The 22671-nt window shown below is 42.4% G+C and overlaps 2 protein-coding genes across 2 annotated transcripts in view; both read right to left on the reverse strand.

The window, feature by feature from the left end:
* LOC147709678 (uncharacterized) overlaps positions 1-22671 on the reverse strand; it is a 349189-nt gene that overhangs the window by 86569 nt on the left and 239949 nt on the right. The gene's annotated exons all lie outside the window — the stretch shown is intronic.
* The window catches only part of LOC147709679 (uncharacterized), a 72143-nt gene continuing 62349 nt past the window's right edge, over positions 12878-22671 (reverse strand). The window contains exon 4 of the mRNA XM_086925532.1: positions 12878-13487. Within this exon, the coding sequence (XP_086781658.1) occupies positions 13468-13487 (20 nt within the window). The 3' untranslated portion in view covers positions 12878-13467. The remainder of the gene's footprint in view (positions 13488-22671) is intronic.

Here is a 22671-nt window from a genome sequence, read left to right on the forward strand (position 1 = left end):
GCAGCAGTTATTAATCTAACAGAAGAACTGCTTAATGAAATGGTGCAGAATACCACTTACAATTCTCCAATTTCTGGTTTGGGTGGGTGGTTATTGTGTCCAGTAGATATAAATGGGTGTAATGCAAATTTTTTGAACTCCTCAATGGGGTTTAAGACAAGCAGGCTAGACCCCTAGTATATTCAGTCACAACACTTGGAAGTAGTTACTACCTATAGCGTACAAAATTATGTCAGCAATGATTAGAACATTTAACCTTATCAGCAGTTTAATAGCCCTTGTCCCTCCTTTCCGATAATATGAATTTATAGGATTTTTTGTTGGGTCCCACATTTCCTTGTGCTAACTTTTTTTATATGCCACTTATAATGACATTTTGAAAAGTTCCCAACAAGAAGCTGTTGATCATTTTGAGACAAATTGATAAGGACAACTTATAAAAAGCTTCGGCTTTTGTTGATAATGGTATGGCTTTGCTGTCCACTTGCCGTTATTTAGTGCAAAATGTTACTTCATATGTATTTAATATCACACAAAATGACATGTCTATGCTTCAGCATGGCCAGAGACAGTTAAGAGTGATTTTGCAATTGAGTTGGACGTTGCAGGTTTTAAAATCAAATTGAATGCCATGGACTTTTTGAATGCAACTAAATTGATTCTCCCTAATAATTTGGCAATGTAAAGATTTATGGCAAAGAAGCAACCTACACTATGCTTAATTCTGAACATCTAGAAAAGCTGCCTTTCTCTGTAGCTGAAACTCTATCTCCTAGCTGGCTCATTCATGTGAAGAGTTTTTGTTCGTCTACATGACTGTGGAACATTTTTGGGTCACTTCTGGTGTTCTTGTACCGTTGATAAAGTCTATTGGCCTGATTTAGATTGGATGGGTTACACTATCACAATGGTGATGGATATCCTGTCTGCTGAAATAAAAATCCCATTGTATATTTCTATGGGATTTATATTTTGGCAAATGGGATATCTGTCAGTGTTGTGATGGAGTAACCCATTCGCCAAGATCTAAATCAGGCCCTGAGTTTTTGTTCCTTTCTAATGCAAGCTATTTAATTTTAAATGATCAGAGTTGCTGTGGGATGCAACCAGGTGCCCTCTATGTAATCACAGTTTCCAAGGTTGTGACTTGCTGCATGAATATCTAATATCCTCCCATATGCTCTACTGAGGAAGGTACTGAAGATCCATGTTTCTCAAATTACCTTTGACTGATTAAACAGACTGAAAGCCTTATTGTTTCAAAAATATGTGGCTCTATCATCTGCCCGGGAAACTATTGATTTCAAAGTTCCACTCAATTGCCACATAATTGTGGTGAACTTGTATATCATAGTTTAATGCTTCTACCAGGGCTAGAGGGGCACACTTATTTAAAGCAATTGGGTCTGGATTGATTTCTATGTTTCAGACTGTGCTTGCAGTTATTCCAACCGTTTTAAAAAAACATGTAAAGCTTTTTTGGAGACATCCTGCTTGTGCTTTTTTGTCTAGTGGCAATGTTGGTACTATCTTTGCTTCTTTGCATTGAATGCCCCACAACAAGGCCTAATGTAATGGAACTTCCACATGTCCTTCTATGTCTTGAATGTATGATTTGGGAGTATCTTTGCTATCAGAACTGAACAAGAATTGGTCTCTGTCCTGCCAGTCCGTGTGCTTTTCAGAGAGTGCAGCCTGTGTTTCAGCATCTATGGTGCCCTTTCATGCGACTTTTGCCTTGCTACGCAATTTTCACTGTCTATGGATATGAATATGCTTGTGTGTCCTTTGCGGTCGCATCAGCTGTGTGGTCATGTGATGATGCCTACTATGACAGGCCACCGCCAATGTCAGTTCCTCCTTCAACTTCCGGTTTACTGGATTTTGGATCCTCTTATGAGACTGCGCTCATGATACTGTTGCCTTTGGCTTCTACTGAATCGGCTGGTAATGACCATATTTGTTCCTTGGATTTGGCTCTTCAGGCCTCTGGTAAGATATGGTCTACGGATGCAGGTTCTTCCCAGGCCCAAATGACACTCTGGACATGGATGTAGTGGATATTTCAGATGCCTTATGGACTATGTGATTGGCTTATTGCTTTTCAACAAAAATAATTGTCTTCATTTTTTAGTAATTACCTGGGTTTTTTAATTTGGCATTTTATATGACATGTTTGCATCTGTCTATGCTATTGAAGTGCTTATTTATACATGCAAGGTTTATTACATATGATCATTGCTTTTGCTTAATGTATATAAATTGTCTCATCCGACCAAGGGAAGGGTCTTATAGAGCTTACATTTAGCCACCATTATAGCTTTACTTTCTTACTTTCTAACTTAACATATTGTTCTAACGGTTGCAAATGTTTTCCCCAAATGCATGACAGTGCCCTGCTTTTATTTATTCCTGACAGATGTTGTCACCTGGTAGTCTGCACAATTAGTTCAGGGTCACACCATTATAACACAATGCCCTTGTTATATTTTAGTGCTTGCAGGAGACAACTTGCCAGACTAATTAAAGATGTTGATCTGCACCTACGACACAGTACGATAAGGATGAAGTGTTATTATTTAAACAGTGTCCATGCTACATTTGGTGAGAGGCACTTCTTGCCGAAGTCATCATGACCCACTGCTATGAGCTGTGACTGAGATGCAATTCTGCCAGCCTCAACCTTCATCTTGAGAAGGAAGATAACCATGGAAGAGAAGTGTTCATGCCTACTCACTTAAACTGGTGCATTCATTATTGCGCTGAGGCCAGCTTCCAACACTGGTATGGGATTGGATCATTCTAACATGTCTGACAGAATGGTACTCCTGCTCTGCTCTCATTATTGTAAAAGTACTAGAGATAGGATTAAAAACAAACACAGTAGGTATCCTGGATCCATGATAACGTGAGAGCTTACTATTTGTTTAAAGCAAGCTTGAGCATTATGCTCTTCAGCTGGAGTACAGGCCCCCCTTGAGGATATGTGGCTGAACTTTGTGGATTGAAAAATGCTAAAGAAAGACTCAAAAGTCATGTTTAATTTTTTTAAATGCTTTAATAATATAATTTGAGAACATCTCTATACAAACCATTGTAATATGTGAGTAAATGAAATATACATTCGATTATAGTCATTGGCGAACGTTTGATTTTGATGAAGCCAATGCGTCTTCTTAATGTATGTTAATGTGCTGACCACTAGATAAATCCAATAAGCCGAACTCTTTTTATATTTTTATATTTTGGTATCTTCACCCTTTGACAAAGCCAGAGGGTCTGAAGTACTTAAAATGACGCTCTTTATATTGTTGCTTTATGTAGTCAGGTTTGTGTGTGTGTTACCCAGGGTTGGCTGCCCGTGAAGGGGTTAGTCCTGCGCAAAACCCCATGCTGCACTTGGCTAAAGGATGAGCGTGGCATGGGTTTTCGGTGACCTTTGAGGTTGGGCACAGTGCCATTCACCCAGATCCACACTTGCCGATAAACATTTTATTTTGCGTTAAAAAATAAATTACATTCACTGAAAAAAACAAAGGTTCAAGTGAGATTGTTAGGAAATTCTAATAATGTGTCACTTTAAATTAAAAAAGCCTTAGAAATTCAATGAAAAAAACAAAGGTTAAAGTGAGGTAGTTAGGAATTGTAATAGTGTGTTACTTTAAATTAAAAAAGCCTTAGAAATTCACAGGATCAAACAAAGGCTAATGGGCCATTATATCTGGGTAAAAAGGTTAGTTAAAACATACTGTTTTAAATTAACAAAGCCACTGATAACCACTTAAATTCACTATTTAATTATATCAATAAACTATATATCCAGCCCTATAGTAACTACAACTAGTGCCCCCACCCCGCAAAATAAGTAAGTAATAGTTGTCATGTTATCAAATATGTCATAGAACATGTTATAAGTAATGTACTATATGAGGTAATTCACAGTGCATGAGAGGATGAAGATACCAGTAGTTATAGTTACTTTAGAGTAAGAGTTGTAGTTACCTGTTTTAACTGACAGAGGTGTGTATTTTGTGAGATGGAATTGAGAAATATAATGTCCTCTGGGGAGGCAATTTTGAGGTACGGCTAAGTGTCATAAGCGTACATAGGGCAGTGAATGTTAGAAGATTTTAGTAGGTTTGTCAGTGGTTCCAGAAATAGGTCAAAGAGAATGGGTGAGAGAGCAGATCTTTGGGGAACGCCATGAGTGATCGCGTGGGTCTGAGACAGAGATTGATAAATTTTGACTTAGGGATCTGTTTTGGAGGAATGAAAAGAACCATTGTATTATGACCCCTGATAATCCCATCCTATGTTCCAGTAAATTCAGTAGATTATCATGTTTGACTGTGTTAAAGGCAGCTGGTAAATCAAGGAATAATAGGAGGCAGGATTCATTTTGATCCATCATATTTAGTGCAGATTCTGTGCTGTGATCTTCACTGACGCCTGAATGGTGTTGATCAAGGAGTTGGTAGTTGTGAATGTGCTTGCAGATTTGGTTCTGGGCACATTTTTTCAAGAACTTTGCCAGATTAGGGATGTTGGAGATGGGTCAGAAGTTATTAGGATCAGCGCAGCCTGCCATAGGTAAAAATAGGTGTTACTTGTGCTACTTTTAGACAGTCGGGGATAGTGCCTTGACATAAATAGGCATTTACAGGGTTAGGGGTTGGGAACTAATGGGAGTTGGGTGCAGGTGCTGGCCAACAGCCAACCACACTCTGTACATAGTTGAAGGACGTGCATGGCATAGGAATGCCTTCCTGTGGCCAACACCATGCCCCACACTGCCCGCAGCCTGTGTGCAGTGCGGGGCTGCCAGTACATATGGTAATAAAACATTACTTAACAATAAAACAAAACTAAAAAAAACTAGAAATTTAATGGAAAAAACAAAAATTAAAGTGATGTTATAGTTTTTAATGGCAATAATATCTTACTTTGCTTTAGAAAAAACTTAGAAATCCACTTCAAAACCCCAAGATTAAATAAAGGGACCTTATAGTTAAGTGAAAATATCACTTAAAATATACCCTTTTAAATGAATCAAATCACAGAAACTTGCAAGATATAGTTATAGCAAGTAACTATAACTTGTGCCCTCCCCATGCCTACTAATTATTCCATATATTACGTCCCTTTTTTTTTTTAAATGATGCTTTATAAAGCGCTCGTTCACCGATTGGTTTCTTGGCGCTGGATCTAGAGAGTACCGGAACGTTAAGCATATCAGTTGTACGCCTGCCTGTACAGCCAGGTTTTAAGCAAGTTCCTAAATTTCAAAAGATCAGTACTAATTTCCAGAGGAATAGAATTCCATAACTTAGGGGCCAGGGTTGCAAACCTGGCTCCTCCTTGTCACTTTAGCTTAAAGGTGGGTGTTGACAATAACTGCAGATGGGACGAGCGAAGGTTCCGTAGGAGAGAATACCTGGAAATGAGATTGTCTATGAAACTGGGACCGTGACCATGCAGTGACATGAATATCAGGCAGCCGATCTTAAAAGCACAGCGTTGAGGCATGGGAAGCCAATACAATTCCCTCAACAAGGGGGAAGCATGATGCCACCTAGGTTGCCGGTAGATCAATCTCGCTGCCTGATTTTGAACCATCTGCAGCCGCTTCATAAGACCAGCTGGTAAACCAAGATAAATTGCATTAGAATAATCTAGGCGTGACAAGACTGTAGCCATTACAACCTGTATTAATGCTGCTTGGGTCAGCATCCTACTTATCTTTCTGATTTTACGCAGCTGGTAGGCACAAGAAGAAATAACAAAACCCACATGCGTTTTTTGAGACAGGTCATCGGATATTATGACTCCAAGACTCTTGCCAGAAGGAGAGGGAATAGGAGGGGGGCCTAATTCTCCTGGCCATTAGTGAGGGCCCAAGAATTTCTGGCTGCCACCTGTCAAAATAAGTTCTGTCTTTCCTGGGTTTAGTTTTAGATGATTTCTATCCATCCAGTGACTAACAAATTGCATGGTTGATTGGAAAACCAAGACTGAGTGGGGTGAGTTATCAATGGTGAAGAGCAGCTGTAAATCATCAACATAATTGAAAGTAACCATTTTTATTTCCTTGAGTGACCTAATCAACGGGAGGAGGTAGAGGTTTAACAAGTGTGGGGAGAGCAAAGAACCCTGTTGCACCCCACATGTGATTCTTTGCTTAGGGGACCTAAACTGAGCCAGGCGAACTGCCTGGAATTGATCCTCGAAAAAGGAACATATCCAATTCAAGGCTGGTTCCTGGATGCCTGCTTCCTTGACACGGTCCACCAGGATACCATGGTTGACCGTGTCAAAGGCTGCGGGTAATTCCAGCTGCACCAGGGCCTGAGGCATGACATGCCATGATATATGAAATCACTGATAAAATCACTGCAACATTTTAAATGACATGGGGCATGATATATGAAATCACTGATAAAATCACTGCAACATTTTAAATGACATGGGGCATGGATTGGACACATGGCGAGCTAGACGTGGGTTAGAGCAGCTCCTGCCCCGTAATTTGGAATCCTCCCTAAATCCTGGCGGATTAGTGTTTATCCCCGCACGAGAGGGGGTTGGAATCCCCCCTGGACCTGGGCCTTGGGACCATATGCAGAGCGGGTTGCCGGCGAACCTGGACACTGATCTTTTTCCCTGGCAGTGAAGGCGGCCATGTTACGGACAAAATGGTGGCGCTGCCGCACTCGGCCTGAATCCCTGCCATTGGCTGCCTGTGCTGGGTCGGCCCCTGCGTGCAGACCGGTGCGGCGGGGCTGCCGGCGGCCCGACGATCCTGCACCACTGTGGTAAGCCCTTTGAGACTGCGCGGCTTGAGTTGAGGCCCCGCAGACGCCTGGAAATAGCGGCCTGGAGAGATCCCCGGAGGCAGATTCTATGTGACCCCAGGGCTTCAGTGGGCTGTGGTGGGTCCGTGTTGTGGAGCTCCCCCTTGCGGCATCTGGGCCTATAACGACGTGATCCCCAAACCGGATCGCAATCTTTACTGACCCCTTGCGAGGGACCCTAGCAGGAGGAGACGAAAGACTTGCGCCTTGAGGTTCCCAGGATCAGGCCCTGACAGAGATACCCGCGCTGCGGGAGTGTGTTGCTGGCGGTGCCCGGGGTCACACTACTTGGGAAGAACGGGCCCACCGATCCCTGGGTCCCCCCCTGAAACCAGGGGCGCTGCCTAGAAGTTTGATTGCACGCTTGTTCAATTTCAGGGAATGGGATGTGATCCTGCAGTTCATCTGCAAGAATAGTCCCCCCAAGTTCGAAAACCAAGAAATTCAAATCTACCCGGATTACACCAAAAAAGTCTAAGACCTATGGAACAACTTTCTGAGGGTCAAGCGGAGGCTGTGAGATCTTAATATCAAATATAGCCTAATGTTCCTGGCTCGGCTCAGAGTACAATACACTGACAGGGTCCTCTTTTTCAATACCCCGCAAGAGGCTGTGGAATGGATGGACTCATTAGGTCTGGTGGGGCAGGACATGCAACATCCAGACTGTGGGTGAGGACAGCCAACTGTGGGATGGTGGATCGGCGGGGACTACATAAGCCGCTGTGAGTATTGAACCCATGGGGGAAATGGCCTGAATTAGTTGTGAAATGGCAGGAGGAGATCCTCATCGGTTGGTACCGTGTGAGGGGGGTGAAACCGTTGAAGGGGGGTGAGGCGCTATTCCGCCACTCTGCAGTCTAGACACTCCCACTGCAATTTGCTGTGTCATCCTGGCTAGGCCACTGGTTGGGTGGGGCTGCACAGCACCAGGCAGTCTGGCTGTACGACGAAGTTTGGGTAGAACACTTGACTGATTGTTAGTGTTGAATACAATTTTGTGGGGGGGTTTTAGGGGGAGGGTGGCGGCTATGGGACAGAGTCCTGCATCTTCAGGCTACAGTTGGGCTGTGAGAATGAGGTTTCTACTGCCTGGGGGTGAGGTTAGGACAGTTTACACTGTTTTGTATTATTATTATTATTGTTCTTTGTTGAGGATGTTTTTATGCCGGGTCACCAGAGGACATGAGAGCTTTCGGGGGGTTTTGAGGGACCCCCGATGCTACGCCTTACAGTTCATTCCCCGTCTCCCCCGGGGGCCATGGGTGCCTACTAATCACTACTTATGGCAGGCGATTAGCAGGCTTACAAACTTATAACATTGGATGTTATGGGGCTCTACAACAGAATTAAACGTATTCGGATAGCAACCTATCTTCGGGATACAAGATAAGTGTGGCCTTTTTACAGTAGACGCATCTCTGGGGGGATTGCCTGAAGTATGTTCAGAGGAGGTGGAGGGGCCAGTTTTTTGCGACCTCCTATTCGGGGTTTGCCAGGGCGACGCTTGTGTGGGTGGCGTCGGGGGTCCCCTTTAAAATGTTGAAATGCTGTCCAGACTCAGAGACGCGATCTGTGGTGGTGGAGGTGACATTGGATGGGAGACATCTGTGCCTAGTGAATGTTTATGCCCTAAACGCCAACGATGGGGAATTTTTGGGCAAGGTCCTGAGGGAACCTAGATTTGGCACCTGATGTGAAACTGATCGTGGCTGAGGTCTTTAACTGTGCCATTGATGAGGATTGTGACAGACACCCTCCAAAACCAGATGCTAAGCCCAAGACTCGAGCGGCCATGCAGTAAATGCTTAATAATGACATCTTGTTGAATATCTGGCGGCACCGCCACCCGGATAACCGGGTGTACTCTTGTTACACCCCGGCGGCTAATACGTATAGCAGTTTGGATTATTGTTTTGTGCCAGAAGTAGCGGCCAGTTGGATTTTAGAAACACAGTACCTGGCCTGCTATCTGTCCGTTCACTCCCCCCTGCATGTGATCTATACTTTGGGCCACCCGCGATCCAAAATACTGTTGTGGAGACTTAATACAGAAGTGTTGACAGACCCGGTTTTTAAAGAAACAATCACGGTAGGGTTGGACGGCTACTTTGGAACATAGCTAGTTTGAAGGCGTTTGAATGGGACGCAATGAAAGTGGTGCTTAGAGGAATATGTATGGCCACTGAGGTGGGAGTGAAGAGAGTGTTGAAGCAGGACCTAGCACATCAGGAGGACCGCTTAAAGATTCTGGAGGCAGCCCTTCCCACGGACCAAGAGGGACCGACCAAATGGACGGAACAACGACAGAAGATAGGGGAGCTCTGGGTGTCACTGGGCAAATATAACAGGTCCACTAGCAGACGTCGATGGTACACTGAAGGGGACAAAGCAGGACACCTACTGGCACGCCTGATTAGGGAGGAGACTCAGCCCACCCCAATACTAACCCTTAGGTCCGCTCAGGGTCGGGTGTTCTATACCCAGCAGGAGATAAACATGGTCTTTGCCACACACCTCCCAAAAATATGCTCCAGACCCGCTGCTGCCCCGCAACCTCTGGAAGCCCATCTCGCCGAAGTGGACCTGCCCTGCCTGGACCCGGAAAGTCAGGAGTATCTAGGGGCGCCTTTTGGGGAGAGGAGGTCAAAGCGTCTATCGCACACTTGAAGGCAGCTAGATCCCCTGGCGGGGACGGCCGGGCGGTGGAGCTCTACAAGGAATTTGAGGAAACCCTGGTTCCTCGGCTCCTGGATATAGTCCTGGAGGCTGGGGAGATGGGTATACTGCCCGCCTCCATGCGTGAATCGCTGATTGTGATGATCCCCAAGCCGGGGAAAGATCCCTTGCTCCCGGCCTCCTATAGGCCGATATCTATGCTCAATGTTGACCTGAAGATTATAAGCCAGGTTTTGGCAAACAGACTGCTTCTGTATCTTCGTCGACTGGTGCATGACGACCAGTCTGGTTTTATTTCAGGCAGGAACACGCTACAGAATATCCGTCGCCTGGGCCACGTTATGCAGTCCCTAGAGAGGGGAGCTGAGCAGAAAACCCTGGTATTCCTAGACTTCGAACAGGCGTTTGATTCGCTCAGGTGGGAATATCGATGGCAGGTCCTGGTGAAAATAGGGATCGGTGAGGGGTTTGTGAACTGGGTGAAACTCCTTTATACTAGACTGATGGCAAGGGTCCATAAGGGACGTTATGTCTCAGATGCCATTTCAATAGCCAGGGGGACACGGCAGGGGTGTCCACTTTCCCCCTTGCTGTTCGCCCTGGTGATGGAACCATTGGCGTGCCATCTTAGTGGAGTTCTCCAGGGGTAGGGTATTTGAGTTGGAGCTGTGGAACATGTTATATCACTGTACGCGGGCAACGCACTGTTATACCTGCGGGAGCCAACACATTCATTTCCGCTATTGATGGCGGCTTTGAGCCGATTTGCTGAGGTTTCTGGACTCTATGTCAACAAGACTAAATCCCAACTATACCTTGATGCAAGGGGGCCTGTGTTGTAAGCAGAATTGCTTTTGTGCAGGAAGGTACACCTTCCTGCACAAAACCAATCTCATGAGGCAATTTTCCTCTTTCTATGTGTGCTGCTGTATGCAGCACTCATAGAAGGAGGAAAAAACAAAAAGAAGTTAAGATATTTCTCCTTCTTAAGTCTCCTCTGGGAAGGCAGAGCATTTTGGCACATTCCCAGGTGTACCTGCAATTGTAAATCACAATCCATCAAAATCTATGGGAATTTGTTTGGGAACACCCTTATACCACCCTTGGGGCAGAGTGATTTAAGGCAGCAACTTGCTCTGCCTTGCGTGACTTGATAAATCCCATTTTGAGGGTTGTGACACTTTTGCACAATGCATTCCCCTTGATAAATATGGCCGTTGATATAAATCTTGTCCTTGAATCATCCCATACATCAGTCTAAGCATGTCCGGCTCATCCTGAAACAGAACATTGGCTCTGAGACTGACTTCTTGCCCCATCCACTCCCCTTCCAATCCTTCAGTCCTACACCCTTCCTGTCAGGCTAACATGCCTCACTGCTCTTGAGTTGGCAAAAAGCATTCCCCCATTGTAAAGTTGTTATGGAAATTACAGAAACTCTAATGTTTACATAGGAAGAGAGTTTTTTGTTTTGCAAACAACTGTGGCAACATTTGAATAATGTCCATGAAATGTTCTGGACAATTTCATCTACCTCAGCTCCGTCCTGGAATGTTTCTGGGTGAGCTATCATCAGAGAAAATGGGGAGCCCAAAATGCATTTGCTATATGGAATATTTCCATAGGCATTGTGAGAAGTTATAAAGAAAAATTACTAAACACAAATATATTAGACTTGACAATAAGCTTGGGCGCAAACAGGGCAGTACTGCAAAACAAATGAAAAAAAAACACAAAAATGAAAAATTTATGATGACCGACAATAGTAGATTGACCGTCCATAGGGGTAGGCCTTCTACAGGGGGTGTGGCTGCCTGAAGAGGATTTGGCAGCCCATGGCTGGTTGACCACCCATGGGGGTGGTTGAGCACAAGGACATTTGAGATGTCATCAGTGATATCTTCAATGATCTCATTTAACATATCATGAGTGATGTAATATGAGTGGTCATAAGCATTCCACGTCAAGGGCATAACTTGTACTTAGCTCATTAAATTATAACTATGAATGTATGTGTTTTGCTTTGTTTTTTTTAAACAATCATTTTCACATTGAATAGACTTACCGTTTTTTGACAGTATTAAGGCCAGTGATGTTTTTGTATGATATTTTTGTTGTTTTCATACAAAGTATAGAAACCCAATATTTTTGTTTGCAATATTTTTGATACAACGTTAAAGTACATTTGTGCCCAATATTATGTCATATAATGCTCAAAGATACAAGTCTTCAATGAGGCATATGTGATGTTCAGAGCTCTGCTGCAGCTCTATATGTTATTTTAAATTTTTCGATGAGCCAATTTGTTCAACTTTGGACGATACATTTACTATTCCCAATATATTCTTGTCAACTTTATTTTGTCCCATGAAATTTTTGATTTGACAGTATTTTTGACAAAATGTTCTTGTCACAATATGTTTTCTTTGCTACTTTAGCAGAATAAAATACTGGGGTTCTCTGAGGTTTTTTGTTTAGGTAATGATGTAATGTGTGTAATTTCTTCCACAGAGCTGTTCAGTGTCTCCTGAAGTCAATCTCTTTGTTAAGTCAATGATAGGTGGTGGTTTATGAGCATACAATATCTACAAGAAAACCCAAGTGACTGGTGCCCTACCTTCCTTAACATAATACTGTACATGTGTCAAGAAAAATCCCTTGTGTCGGCTGGATTTATGGTGTAATGGATTTATTTATTGAGCACAGTTTCCTTAGTTAGCTCCACAAAAAGTAAACAGAAAACACTCTTTATTGTTGATAAAGGAGTGGGAAGGGTGAGAGGTCCATGTAATAGCTGAACTGCACATTGTGAAATCGAGAAACTGGAATTCAAGCCCAGCTAGCTTGCTTGACCACATTGTATGACCTTAGTCATTTGCTGTACTTCCTGTACTGTGTTTTCCTTTATGAACTCATTTTTGAATTTTGGTAAAAACTTCTGGATATGCTTAATCTTTTTTCTTCCAAAGAATAGTTTTTCGGTCCCGACTGGATATGCTTACTCCGTCTTTCCCAGAGAACAGTTTTCCAGTCCTCACTGAGTACCTGATGCTGCTTCAGAGTATTCGAGCATTTGTGTTGATTATGTGGGTGGAGTTTTGGACACTTTAGAACTTTGCATTTGAGGGGTTTCCTTTGAATTAAAATGCTAGTCTACACAGGCAGGCTTTTCCAAGAAAACAATCCTTGACTACAAAGAATCAGGGTTGGTTATAAATTATGGATTACAGTATGTAAAATAATATTTGATATAACAAAGGACTTTAATGTGAATAAAAGTGTAATGGTGTTAATGGTGTACATGGTGTGAAGTCTAATGGTTTTTATGAACTCAAGACAATAAAAACTGCAATATTTTAATACCTTTATTTCATATGCTTTCTTTTGCAGGGTGAAAACATTCATAAGGCATAGTTTCTACATTCAGTGATACAGTCATAGAAAGATGAAGGATTTACTAAAAGAAATCACGCGCTCCTGATGGTAAAGAACAACAAATTAAAATATGTAGAGATAGTGTAAGGCAGCGCATCACAAGTTTCTGTGTTTGCCTTACACTACTTAAGAAAGGCGTTTCATGGATGTTGAAGTGGTTGTTCCTGCACCTCGCCCATGGATTTTGACACATTCCCAGATTTAAAGAATCATGTCAACCTGGGAATGTGTCAAAACTGTGCAGCACACATTGTGTACCTTCCTGCACACAAACAGTCCTGCCAACCATGGTGCAAGGGTGCCTGCTTTGGCACTAGGCATTGATTTGTGCATCAGCACAGTTGAAGAAGACAGGAATGCTCTGTAAAAGTGACTTGCTGCATTGCCCTGCATTAGAAAGTAGTAAATGGAGCCCTAAAGATTTTCACTCGCTTGTCACTGTGGTGAAGGCATAGGACGCATTGGACCACAATCACTCTGGTGCCAGGAATAGGAGCTGGATTCACTCCGCTGTGGACAAATCTGGAAACAAACAAGAACACAGCGAGTGAGGCACAAATCTCTATAGGTGTACTTACAACACGTACTGAGAATGCTAATGTAAAACTCCACATACACAGAACATTGTTATAGGTTAGTATCAACAGAATACTTGTGAAAGGCTTCTTGAAAAGGGAGACATTTCTGGTATGAGAAGAGAATTTGAAAACAGCATTTAAACTCTTAACGTAATAAAAATAAAACAACAGTATGCATTAATGCCCTAATTTAGAGATTGGTGGACACACACCACACATAGTCAACCTCTACAGTGCTCCCGCGTAGTCGCTGGTCGCAGCACACCGCATCCCTCTAGCGGGATGCGAAGACCCCGATGATGAAGCATGACACCAAGGGGCCTGTTGGTGTGTGAGGGGTATTTTTCACAACACTGAGTGTCCCCCATCTCTGAGGTGTGCACTCTGAGTAGGTGGAGTGAGAATCCTGTCTCTATACTCTACCTCCCCCCATTGTTATCTTATTTTTTTTTTTTTTTTTACTATTACGAGTTGGGCAGTCGGACCATCAGCCCTACCAGAGAATCACACTTGGAGCGGAGTTCAGAGTCTGCAATATGCTTGGCAGGACTACCGCTGTCCCGACAATTACATTAGGAGTTTCCGCTCCTTCATGATACACATGGAGGTTCTTCTTCCATGTAAACATGGAGAAGAGGAAATGAAGGGGACCCTTCATGTGCCCCCCTGTGTGCATGCACATAGGTTCCTTCACGGCATGGACTTTTGAGTCCATCCCATGCAGAAACGTTGTAGTTCGGTTCCATTGTGGTGCCTTTTTCAAAGAGACTGCAGTTGTTAAAAGAGGCACCGCCATGGAATCGCCATGATGTCCGCCTGGCAGACTACTGAAAAGTTACAATCTGGGAGTGGGTTTGGCGAAGCGGTGGCATGGCGGTTTGCACCACTTCGCCACTGCTCCGCCAAAATGTTGTAATTGGGACCTAAGGATATTCTCATACACCTTATAACATGTGCCATAGGATATTATTAAAGCTCAAAGTTTTACTTTTTTACTGATATTTACAGATAAATGCAACCCTGGGTGTTTCCTGTCACTATTTTTTCAAGTGGAAAATGCAGAAAATTTGACTTTTTTGAGTGACTCTCTATGGTGTGAATCATGAATTTCAGAACAGTAGCTATACAGATTCATGGCACATAGAGCTTAAAAAAGACATGCGATTTCCTAAAGTCACTAAATATCTCTATATATGTTTGTGCTATTATGCTAAAAATTTCAAGTTTAAAAAAAAAATTATATTTGGCTGTATATTGTGCTAAAACCTGGCAGGCATCAAAGTGTGAGTGCACATTTAATAAACAAATGTAGAAATATATGATAGGACCACTTGTTCACAAACACAAAATAAATATGGATAAATGCCAATAAGATGGCCCCAAAACAATATGTCTAAATACAGATGGAAATGCACTGGTACTAAGGAGGACAGGATATCCATCAGCTTTGTGTTTGAGTAACGTATCCACCAACCTCTAAATCAGACATTTTGACATTTTCTTAAATATGCAAAAATGGACAAGTTTAAACTTGGAAACAGAAATGTAACAGACTTTTTTGGAAAATGACTAAATATGGGAGGTACACCTGTCCACTGACGCCCATGAAAGCCTTGGGTAAAATGGATCTCTCCTAGATCATTTGAATGAGACTAGCCTGTTTAATTACACTCACTGTGAATTCCCACCATCATTTCCTTTACCATATTTAATCCCACACATCCCACACATGTATAAAGAACATATTCGGTCACAGAGGTATTTTTAGCTGCAAATATTGGCTTATGGTTGGAAACACACCCATCTGTGCCCTCCTGGATTCCCAGCAGGCATTACTGGATTCATCACTGCACATTTCTCTGTCACATGTGTAGTAAATTCTGCATTTATAAATCCCACTTAGGATACTTGAAGGATATCTGGAGTAGACCAACGTGTGATTGACATATAGGACTTGACTCTATGCAATAAGAAATAAGCCTTCTTATAAAACAGCCAGAAGATTTAGAGCATAGAAATAGAAGGAATATTATTTCTTCAAATCTATGGCCTGTCTGAGTGTGTTGGAGGAAATAATCATATTTTATATTTTAAATCTTTCATTGCGATAATATTGGATATTCCTGATTCCGTTTCCTTAAACATACAGAGGGAGCATAGATTGTGGCAAGGACCTCAATGTCTTCTGATAAACCTAGAGGAGTCATGCTTCTATTACTTCTTTTTCTAGAATATTCTGATCTTCTTAAAGCTATTCTCTCAGCCAAAGCAAAAAGAATACCTCATACCTCATGATTTGAGACATCGTTTTTTTCAGAAGATGTTGGCAAAAGTATTGCTAACTGACAAAAGCAATTGTTAAACATGTATTCTGCTTCCTCAAAGCACACTTTTGACTATTTCATCTGTTTATTTAAAGTTACACATAAGAACAAAAAGAACAACCTACAAAAACCCCATTACATGAAAGCAATTTTTAGATAACAACAGAGGAGATGTTAAAGAAACATATTGTTCCTCATGTTTTATGCTTTTCTAGTGAATTTATGTTTCTTTTAACTGTTCTTTACATTGCATAATTGGAAAGTTAGTTCTATTAATTCTTTCTCTACCATTATTAAGCTAATGCTATTCCTTTTCAGATAACCTTATTATCATCTCCTCTGTTTCTGTTATGTCCTATGTATCCTGTCACCACTTCCAGGACCTCCCTGAGTGACGATGTGCCATCTCATCCCTGTTTTGCATTCCCCATAGGTATGTTGGTCTTGTTCCTTTTAATTTTTATCCTTTTATATCTATTCTTCCATTCTACCCCTCACCCTTCCTCCCTTTTGTTGATGTACTAACAATATCTCCCTTATCCTATCAAAATATGCTGTATCTTCTTTTTTATTTTATTTTATTTTACCTCTCAATCAAATCTCATATTAACTCATTTACATTATTCTATGTATATGCTATTTAATCTCTGTTTATAATTTGATGTTTTATTGCTGTGGTACTCAAAATAGTCTTCTGGAGTATTATGGGATATAGCTCTCCTATTAAAGGCAGAGAATAATTCAATATATAAGCTTCAAGTTGGCATTACTCTGCTACAAGAAACTCATTTAACTGAAGATGAATCTAAGGAACTTCGATGGAAGTGAGTTGGGAAAATCTGCTTTTCACCTGTTCATATGAAGACACATTGTGTTCTAAACAAAGGAATATAAGTGTAGTTTCTCAGGAACATGATAATAAAGAAAGATGGCTATTTGTTAAATGATACTTGATACAATTCCTGTTTCAATTTCTAATGGTTATGGGCCTTTTGAAAATCGTTTACTTCTAAGTTAATTAGGTATGCTGATGATAACTTAATTTTGGTACAGATAATATTAAAATACTTTATCCATTCCTTGATAGGAATGCTACATTTGAAGGTATTCCAATCTTTTTGCAAAACCAATTATGAAAAGCCCTTACCCAAAACTCCTTTACTAAGGCTTGTAGAATTATCAACCTAACAAAATAGAATATACATTTTATTTTCCAGATCATGGTTCCCAATCTAGGATAGATACACTGACAAAATAATTTGATTAATTATGATATTAAGCTTATAGTAATATCAGACCATGCTCCAGTAGTCATTGAATTAGACTTTTATTTAACAAACCTTTCACACAACCATTTCATACTTTTGCTGAAGATTGTTTTTTAATTTAAATATTGAACCTGGTACTTGTTTCACATTTTCCTTGACTCCTTTTAAGCAGCTGCCAGAGACTGCATCATGCAATTCATGTGATACAAAGAAGACTAAACTCTGAGAAATCTGAAGTTCTACTCCTAAATAAATATTGTTTTAAACAACCGAGGATTTTCTTGGAGTCCTACTAAAAGAACATATTTAGGGTTTGGGTTTATGAATTCTATTAAAGCTATGATTACATTCAATGTCACAGCATCATTTAACTAATTAGATATTTCAGACTTTCATTTTGAAATGTGCAGGAGGCAAATTGTGATTTGGTAACTTGTTACTGAACTGCAATCTCGTTGTGTGATTAGGTAATTGGAAGGGGCGTGTTTCGGACGTCTCTTCCAAATATTTAAAAAAAAACTTCGAAATACCAAATCGCAGTGGAATGTATTGTTATTTTGTTACTGCAAAAACCATTACACTTCACAATTGCAATCATAAGGGGACAGTACCAACATTCAATACTTTCTATGGTAACATAAAACTTTGCATATCAATCATCAATATGCTCCAGGACCACCTAATAGAGGTCCCTATACCCCAGAGCTTGTAAGCAAAAGCCCAAATCCCAGGACAGCTTTAAAATACAGGAAAGCCTCTCCCTGGAAGTATGGTGACTTTTGTAGTGGACACTTCTGGGGGGCTGCTCACTATATGCAGCCCTGCACAACGTATTTCCAAAATGTTGGTGGAGTACCATAAGGTAGCAAGATTTCCAAGGAAGTGTCCTCACACAGACTTATGGGCCGCTGATGGGTGTGGGGGTGTTTAATGAGGGGCTTCAACACCATTTGTCTTTTAACTTTGTTGCACCAGTGCTTTATTTTTCTGGGTATTTTTTGGGGATACGTCTGTACTGTCTGCAAAAGAGATAATTGGGCTCTTGAAGGTTGTCATATGGTTATTACGTTTCTATATATTGTGTTAAGTTAGCATGTGCTTATTAAATGTTTAAACGCCATATTTTCTTTCTGCTTCGGTTTGCACACGACACCTAGTTGTTATTACAGCTTTTAACCTAGACGAAAGATGTGATTTATTTGAGAATAATATGTTATTGCACTGGTATCAGTCGTGTCTGGAACACTTGGTACAACTGTCTGCACACTGAGAGCTGCACACTCTACGAATAACATAACACAAGGTTGCTGCAGGCCTGATCCTCGCACCACGTTAGTCATAACACAAATAATGTTTGTGCCAACATTTGGCTTTACGTGAGTTCAAGATACAGTTATAGAGAATGAGACACGCACTTGATGCTGGACATGCTGAGAGCTGGTAGCTGTTGATGTGATCTCCTCCTACTGAGAATTCGAGGTATGGGTCCGCCCAGCTAAGAGCCCAGATGAGACCTTCTTAGATATAATATAATATGCTAATTAGGGTGCGCGAAATATAGGTGATACAGAATTCTATAGATTTTGCATCATAATATGTTATCACCATTTGCTTACTATGGATTAGTGACTATGCTGCTGACTCTGATTTTTATAATATGTATGTTGATATTATACAAGATACTGCGTTTGAGAATGCTGCATTGAAAAATAAACATTTCAAACTTGCACGTGTTTTCATTGCCTCCCAGTTTCGGTTTGGAATGATAATATAACGAAAGAGTGTTCATGTGTTCCACGATACCTGAGGTATTCTAAGTTCATGTTCTGGATTGTCTAAGACATTGGGAAGTATATACTACCGATGCGACACTGTAGCTAGCTAGGTAAGGGGATTTCTGAAACATAGGTGAGTTGTGGGTTACCCTGGCTCACCCAGGTTCTAGATCTCTGTGCACAGTTCTGTGAGAGAACGGAAACCCTGCGACAAGGTTTCTTTCTTTTTCTTTTTATTCTTTTAAACTCCAATCCCCTTCTGTCTGCCAACTCGTTTCACCGAGGTTGTCATTAACCAATTGGCTTCGTCAGGGCTTGAAAATGATACAAGATGCGCTTTTAGAAGAACATTCCTTTCTAAAGCGCTACATTTACATACATAAATGGTCAACACACCTGTGCTTCTTCATCATATAATACTCAGTGAGCCATGCAAAAAATTGTTTCTTATTGATAGTCTGTGATGCACACATTATTTTATAAAAAACTTTCCAATTATATATCAACATGTTGCACATTATCAGCTCATAATGTTCATGCATTGCATTAAGGATTTATTGTCTAGAACCGCTTACATCTTAGCTCTATAATGTGTTGGTGACCTGAGTATAAAAGGTTTTTTTTGTGTAACAAGCAATATTGTTATAATAAGTGGTGTGCTGCAATCTTTGCTATAATGTGCTCAATCATAGGATTGCGTAGTGAGAAGTAGGGGTTCTCTTCTCCCATTAATATTGCAACCACCCAAGAGAATGGGAGTTTTTGTCTATATCTATGAGTGTATTGTCACATGAGCGCTGAAATTCTCCCATACACCCAAAAGATTCTCTGTCTGCAAAAGAGGCCTTGCTCTGTGGACAATGCAGATTGTCTCACATGAATTTTATTACTCCTTGGTGTCATCACACCACTAATCGCATTTTAACAAAAACCCTATCCCAGACAAATCCCCTTGGCTGCTGGCATGGAGTGGCCCACTCTGGAAGCAGGAAGCAATGGGCCAGTTGCATGTTTGTTGGCGGTGCCACTGTCATCCTTGGTGCTCACACAGCTGAAACTGAAATGGTGCTCCATGCAACTCTAGCACCTCAGGAATTGTTTTTTTTAAGCAATATGCCTTTCAACTTAGTTTGCCGGGCCACGCCCAACAGCAGCACAATTTGCTGCTCCTCAGCCTCAAGAAAGTCATGTTCGGTTTACCTCCTTGCCTGCCTGTCTGATGCTCTGTACGTTGGGTATCAGGCAGACTTCCCTGTACATAGAGATGTTTGCATGTTGGGTTCTGAATTTTACAAGGGTCACTGTTAATGCATGGACCACAAATGATGTTGAGTCTTTTCTCAATCTGGCTGCCCTGGTGTGCATCTAAACGTTAGTCCAGCCAGTGCCGAATATGAGGCACAACTAAGAAATGACCATGCAAACTGCTGCTCCTCCTCTGCTTGGTTGCAGGGAGCTAGTTTCAAAGGGTTCCATTTCTTTGCAAACCCACTCCTGCAGGTCAGGTCTGGTGTGGATTGCTGTGCCACCCTTCTCCCATACCAGACACTGTATCACCAACTCCAGATCTTAACACAGACTGCAGCACTAGAGTGATGCCATGTACAGCATTCCTTTCACGGGCACTAGTGTCCCACCTCCTACTGGCACTAGTGCTTGTTGATGCCATACTTCAGCTTTTCTAGCACCAGTGTCTCACATGTTTCCCTACTTCAACTTTTCCTGCACTAATTGGTCACCTGCTGATGCTGTACTGCAGCATTTCTGATTAGCGTTGCACCTTCTGACACCACACTGCAGCATTTCCTGGACCAGTGTCTCGCCTGCGGACACCTTACTGCAAAACTCCCTGGATTAGAAATGCAGCAGCAGACATCATACTGCAGCATTCCCTGTACTTGAGTTAACCCTGCTGACATCATACTGCAGCATTCCCTGTACTTGAGTTAACACTGCTGACATCATACTGCAGCATTCCCTGCACTGGCACTCACCTGCTGACACCATACCTTAGCACTACCTCAACATATCGTACCAGCTGACATCATACTGCAACTCTCCCTGCACCTACTGACATCATACTGCAGAGTGTCCTGCACTAGCCTCGTACTTGCAGAGATCATCCTGCAGCATTCCCTGAACTAGCCACGCACCAGCCAACATCATATTACAGAATTCCATCACCAGAGTCATCCCTCCAAACATCATACTGCAGCATTCACTGCACCTGGTGACATCATACTGCAGCATTCCCTGCACCTGGTGACATCATACTGCAGCATTCCCTGCACCTGGTGACATCATACTGCAGCATTCCCTGCAGCTGGTGACATCATACAGCAGCATTCCCTGCACCTGGTGACATCATACTGCAGCATTCCCTGCACCTGCTGACATCATACTGCAGCATTCCCTGCACCTGGTGACATCATACTGCAGCATTCCCTGCAGCTGGTGACATCATACAGCAGCATTCCCTGCACCTGGTGACATCATACTGCAGCATTCACTGCACCTGGTGACATCATACTGCAGCATTCCCTGCACCTGGTGACATCATACTGCAGCATTCCCTGCACCTGGTGACATCATACTGCAGCATTCCATGCAGCTGGTGACATCATACAGCAGCATTCCCTGCACCTGGTGACATCATACTGCAGCATTCCCTGCACCTGGTGACATCATACTGCAGCATTCCCTGCAGCTGGTGACATCATACTGCAGCATTCCCTGCAGCTGGTGACATCATACAGCAGCATTCCCTGCACCTGGTGACATCATACTGCAGCATTCCCTGCACCTGGTGACATCATACTGCAGCATTCCCTGCACCTGGTGACATCATACTGCAGCATTCCCTGCACCTGCTGACATCATACTGCAGCATTCCCTGCACCTGGTGACATCATACTGCAGCATTCCCTGCACCTGGTGACATCATACTGCAGCATTCCCTGCACCTGGTGACATCATACTGCAGCATTCCCTGCACCTGCTGACATCATACTGCAGCATTCCCTGCACCTGGTGACATCATACTGCAGCATTCCCTGCACCTGCTGACATCATACTGCAGCATTCCCTGCACCTGGTGACATCATACTGCAGCATTCCCTGCACCTGGTGACATCATACTGCAGCATTCCCTGCACCTGGTGACATCATACTGCAGCATTCCCTGCACCTGGTGACATCATACTGCAGCATTCCCTGCACCTGGTGACATCATACTGCAGCATTCCCTGCACCTGGTGACATCATACAGCAGCATTTCCTGCACTAGCGTCTCACTTGATGATGCCATACTGCAGCATTCCCTACACTAGTCTCGCACTTGCTGACAACATATAGTAGCATTCACTGCACTAGCTTCTCTCCTGCTGAAATCATACTGCATCATTCCATACACTAGTCTTGCACCTACTGAACCATACTTCAGCATTCACTGCACTAGCGCTGCACCTGCTGAGATCATACTGCGGCAAACCCTGCACTAGTGTCTCACTGACTGATGTCATACTACAGCATTCCCTGCACTAGCTCTGCTCCAGCTGACACCATATTGCAGCATTTCCTCCATTAATTTCTCCCCTGCACATGCCATACTTCAGCTTTCCTTGACTAGCAGCACACATGAGGCCATCATGCTGCAGCATCCCCTGCATTAGCATTGAAGACATTATACTGCAGCGTTACCTGACTAGCATTGCACCTGCTGAAGCCATCTTGCAGCATCCCCCGAACTAGCATTTCACATT

The sequence above is a fragment of the Lissotriton vulgaris genome, chromosome 6 (genome assembly GCF_964263255.1).
Source record: "Lissotriton vulgaris chromosome 6, aLisVul1.2, whole genome shotgun sequence".
In the NCBI taxonomy this organism is placed as follows: Eukaryota; Metazoa; Chordata; class Amphibia; order Caudata; family Salamandridae; genus Lissotriton; species Lissotriton vulgaris.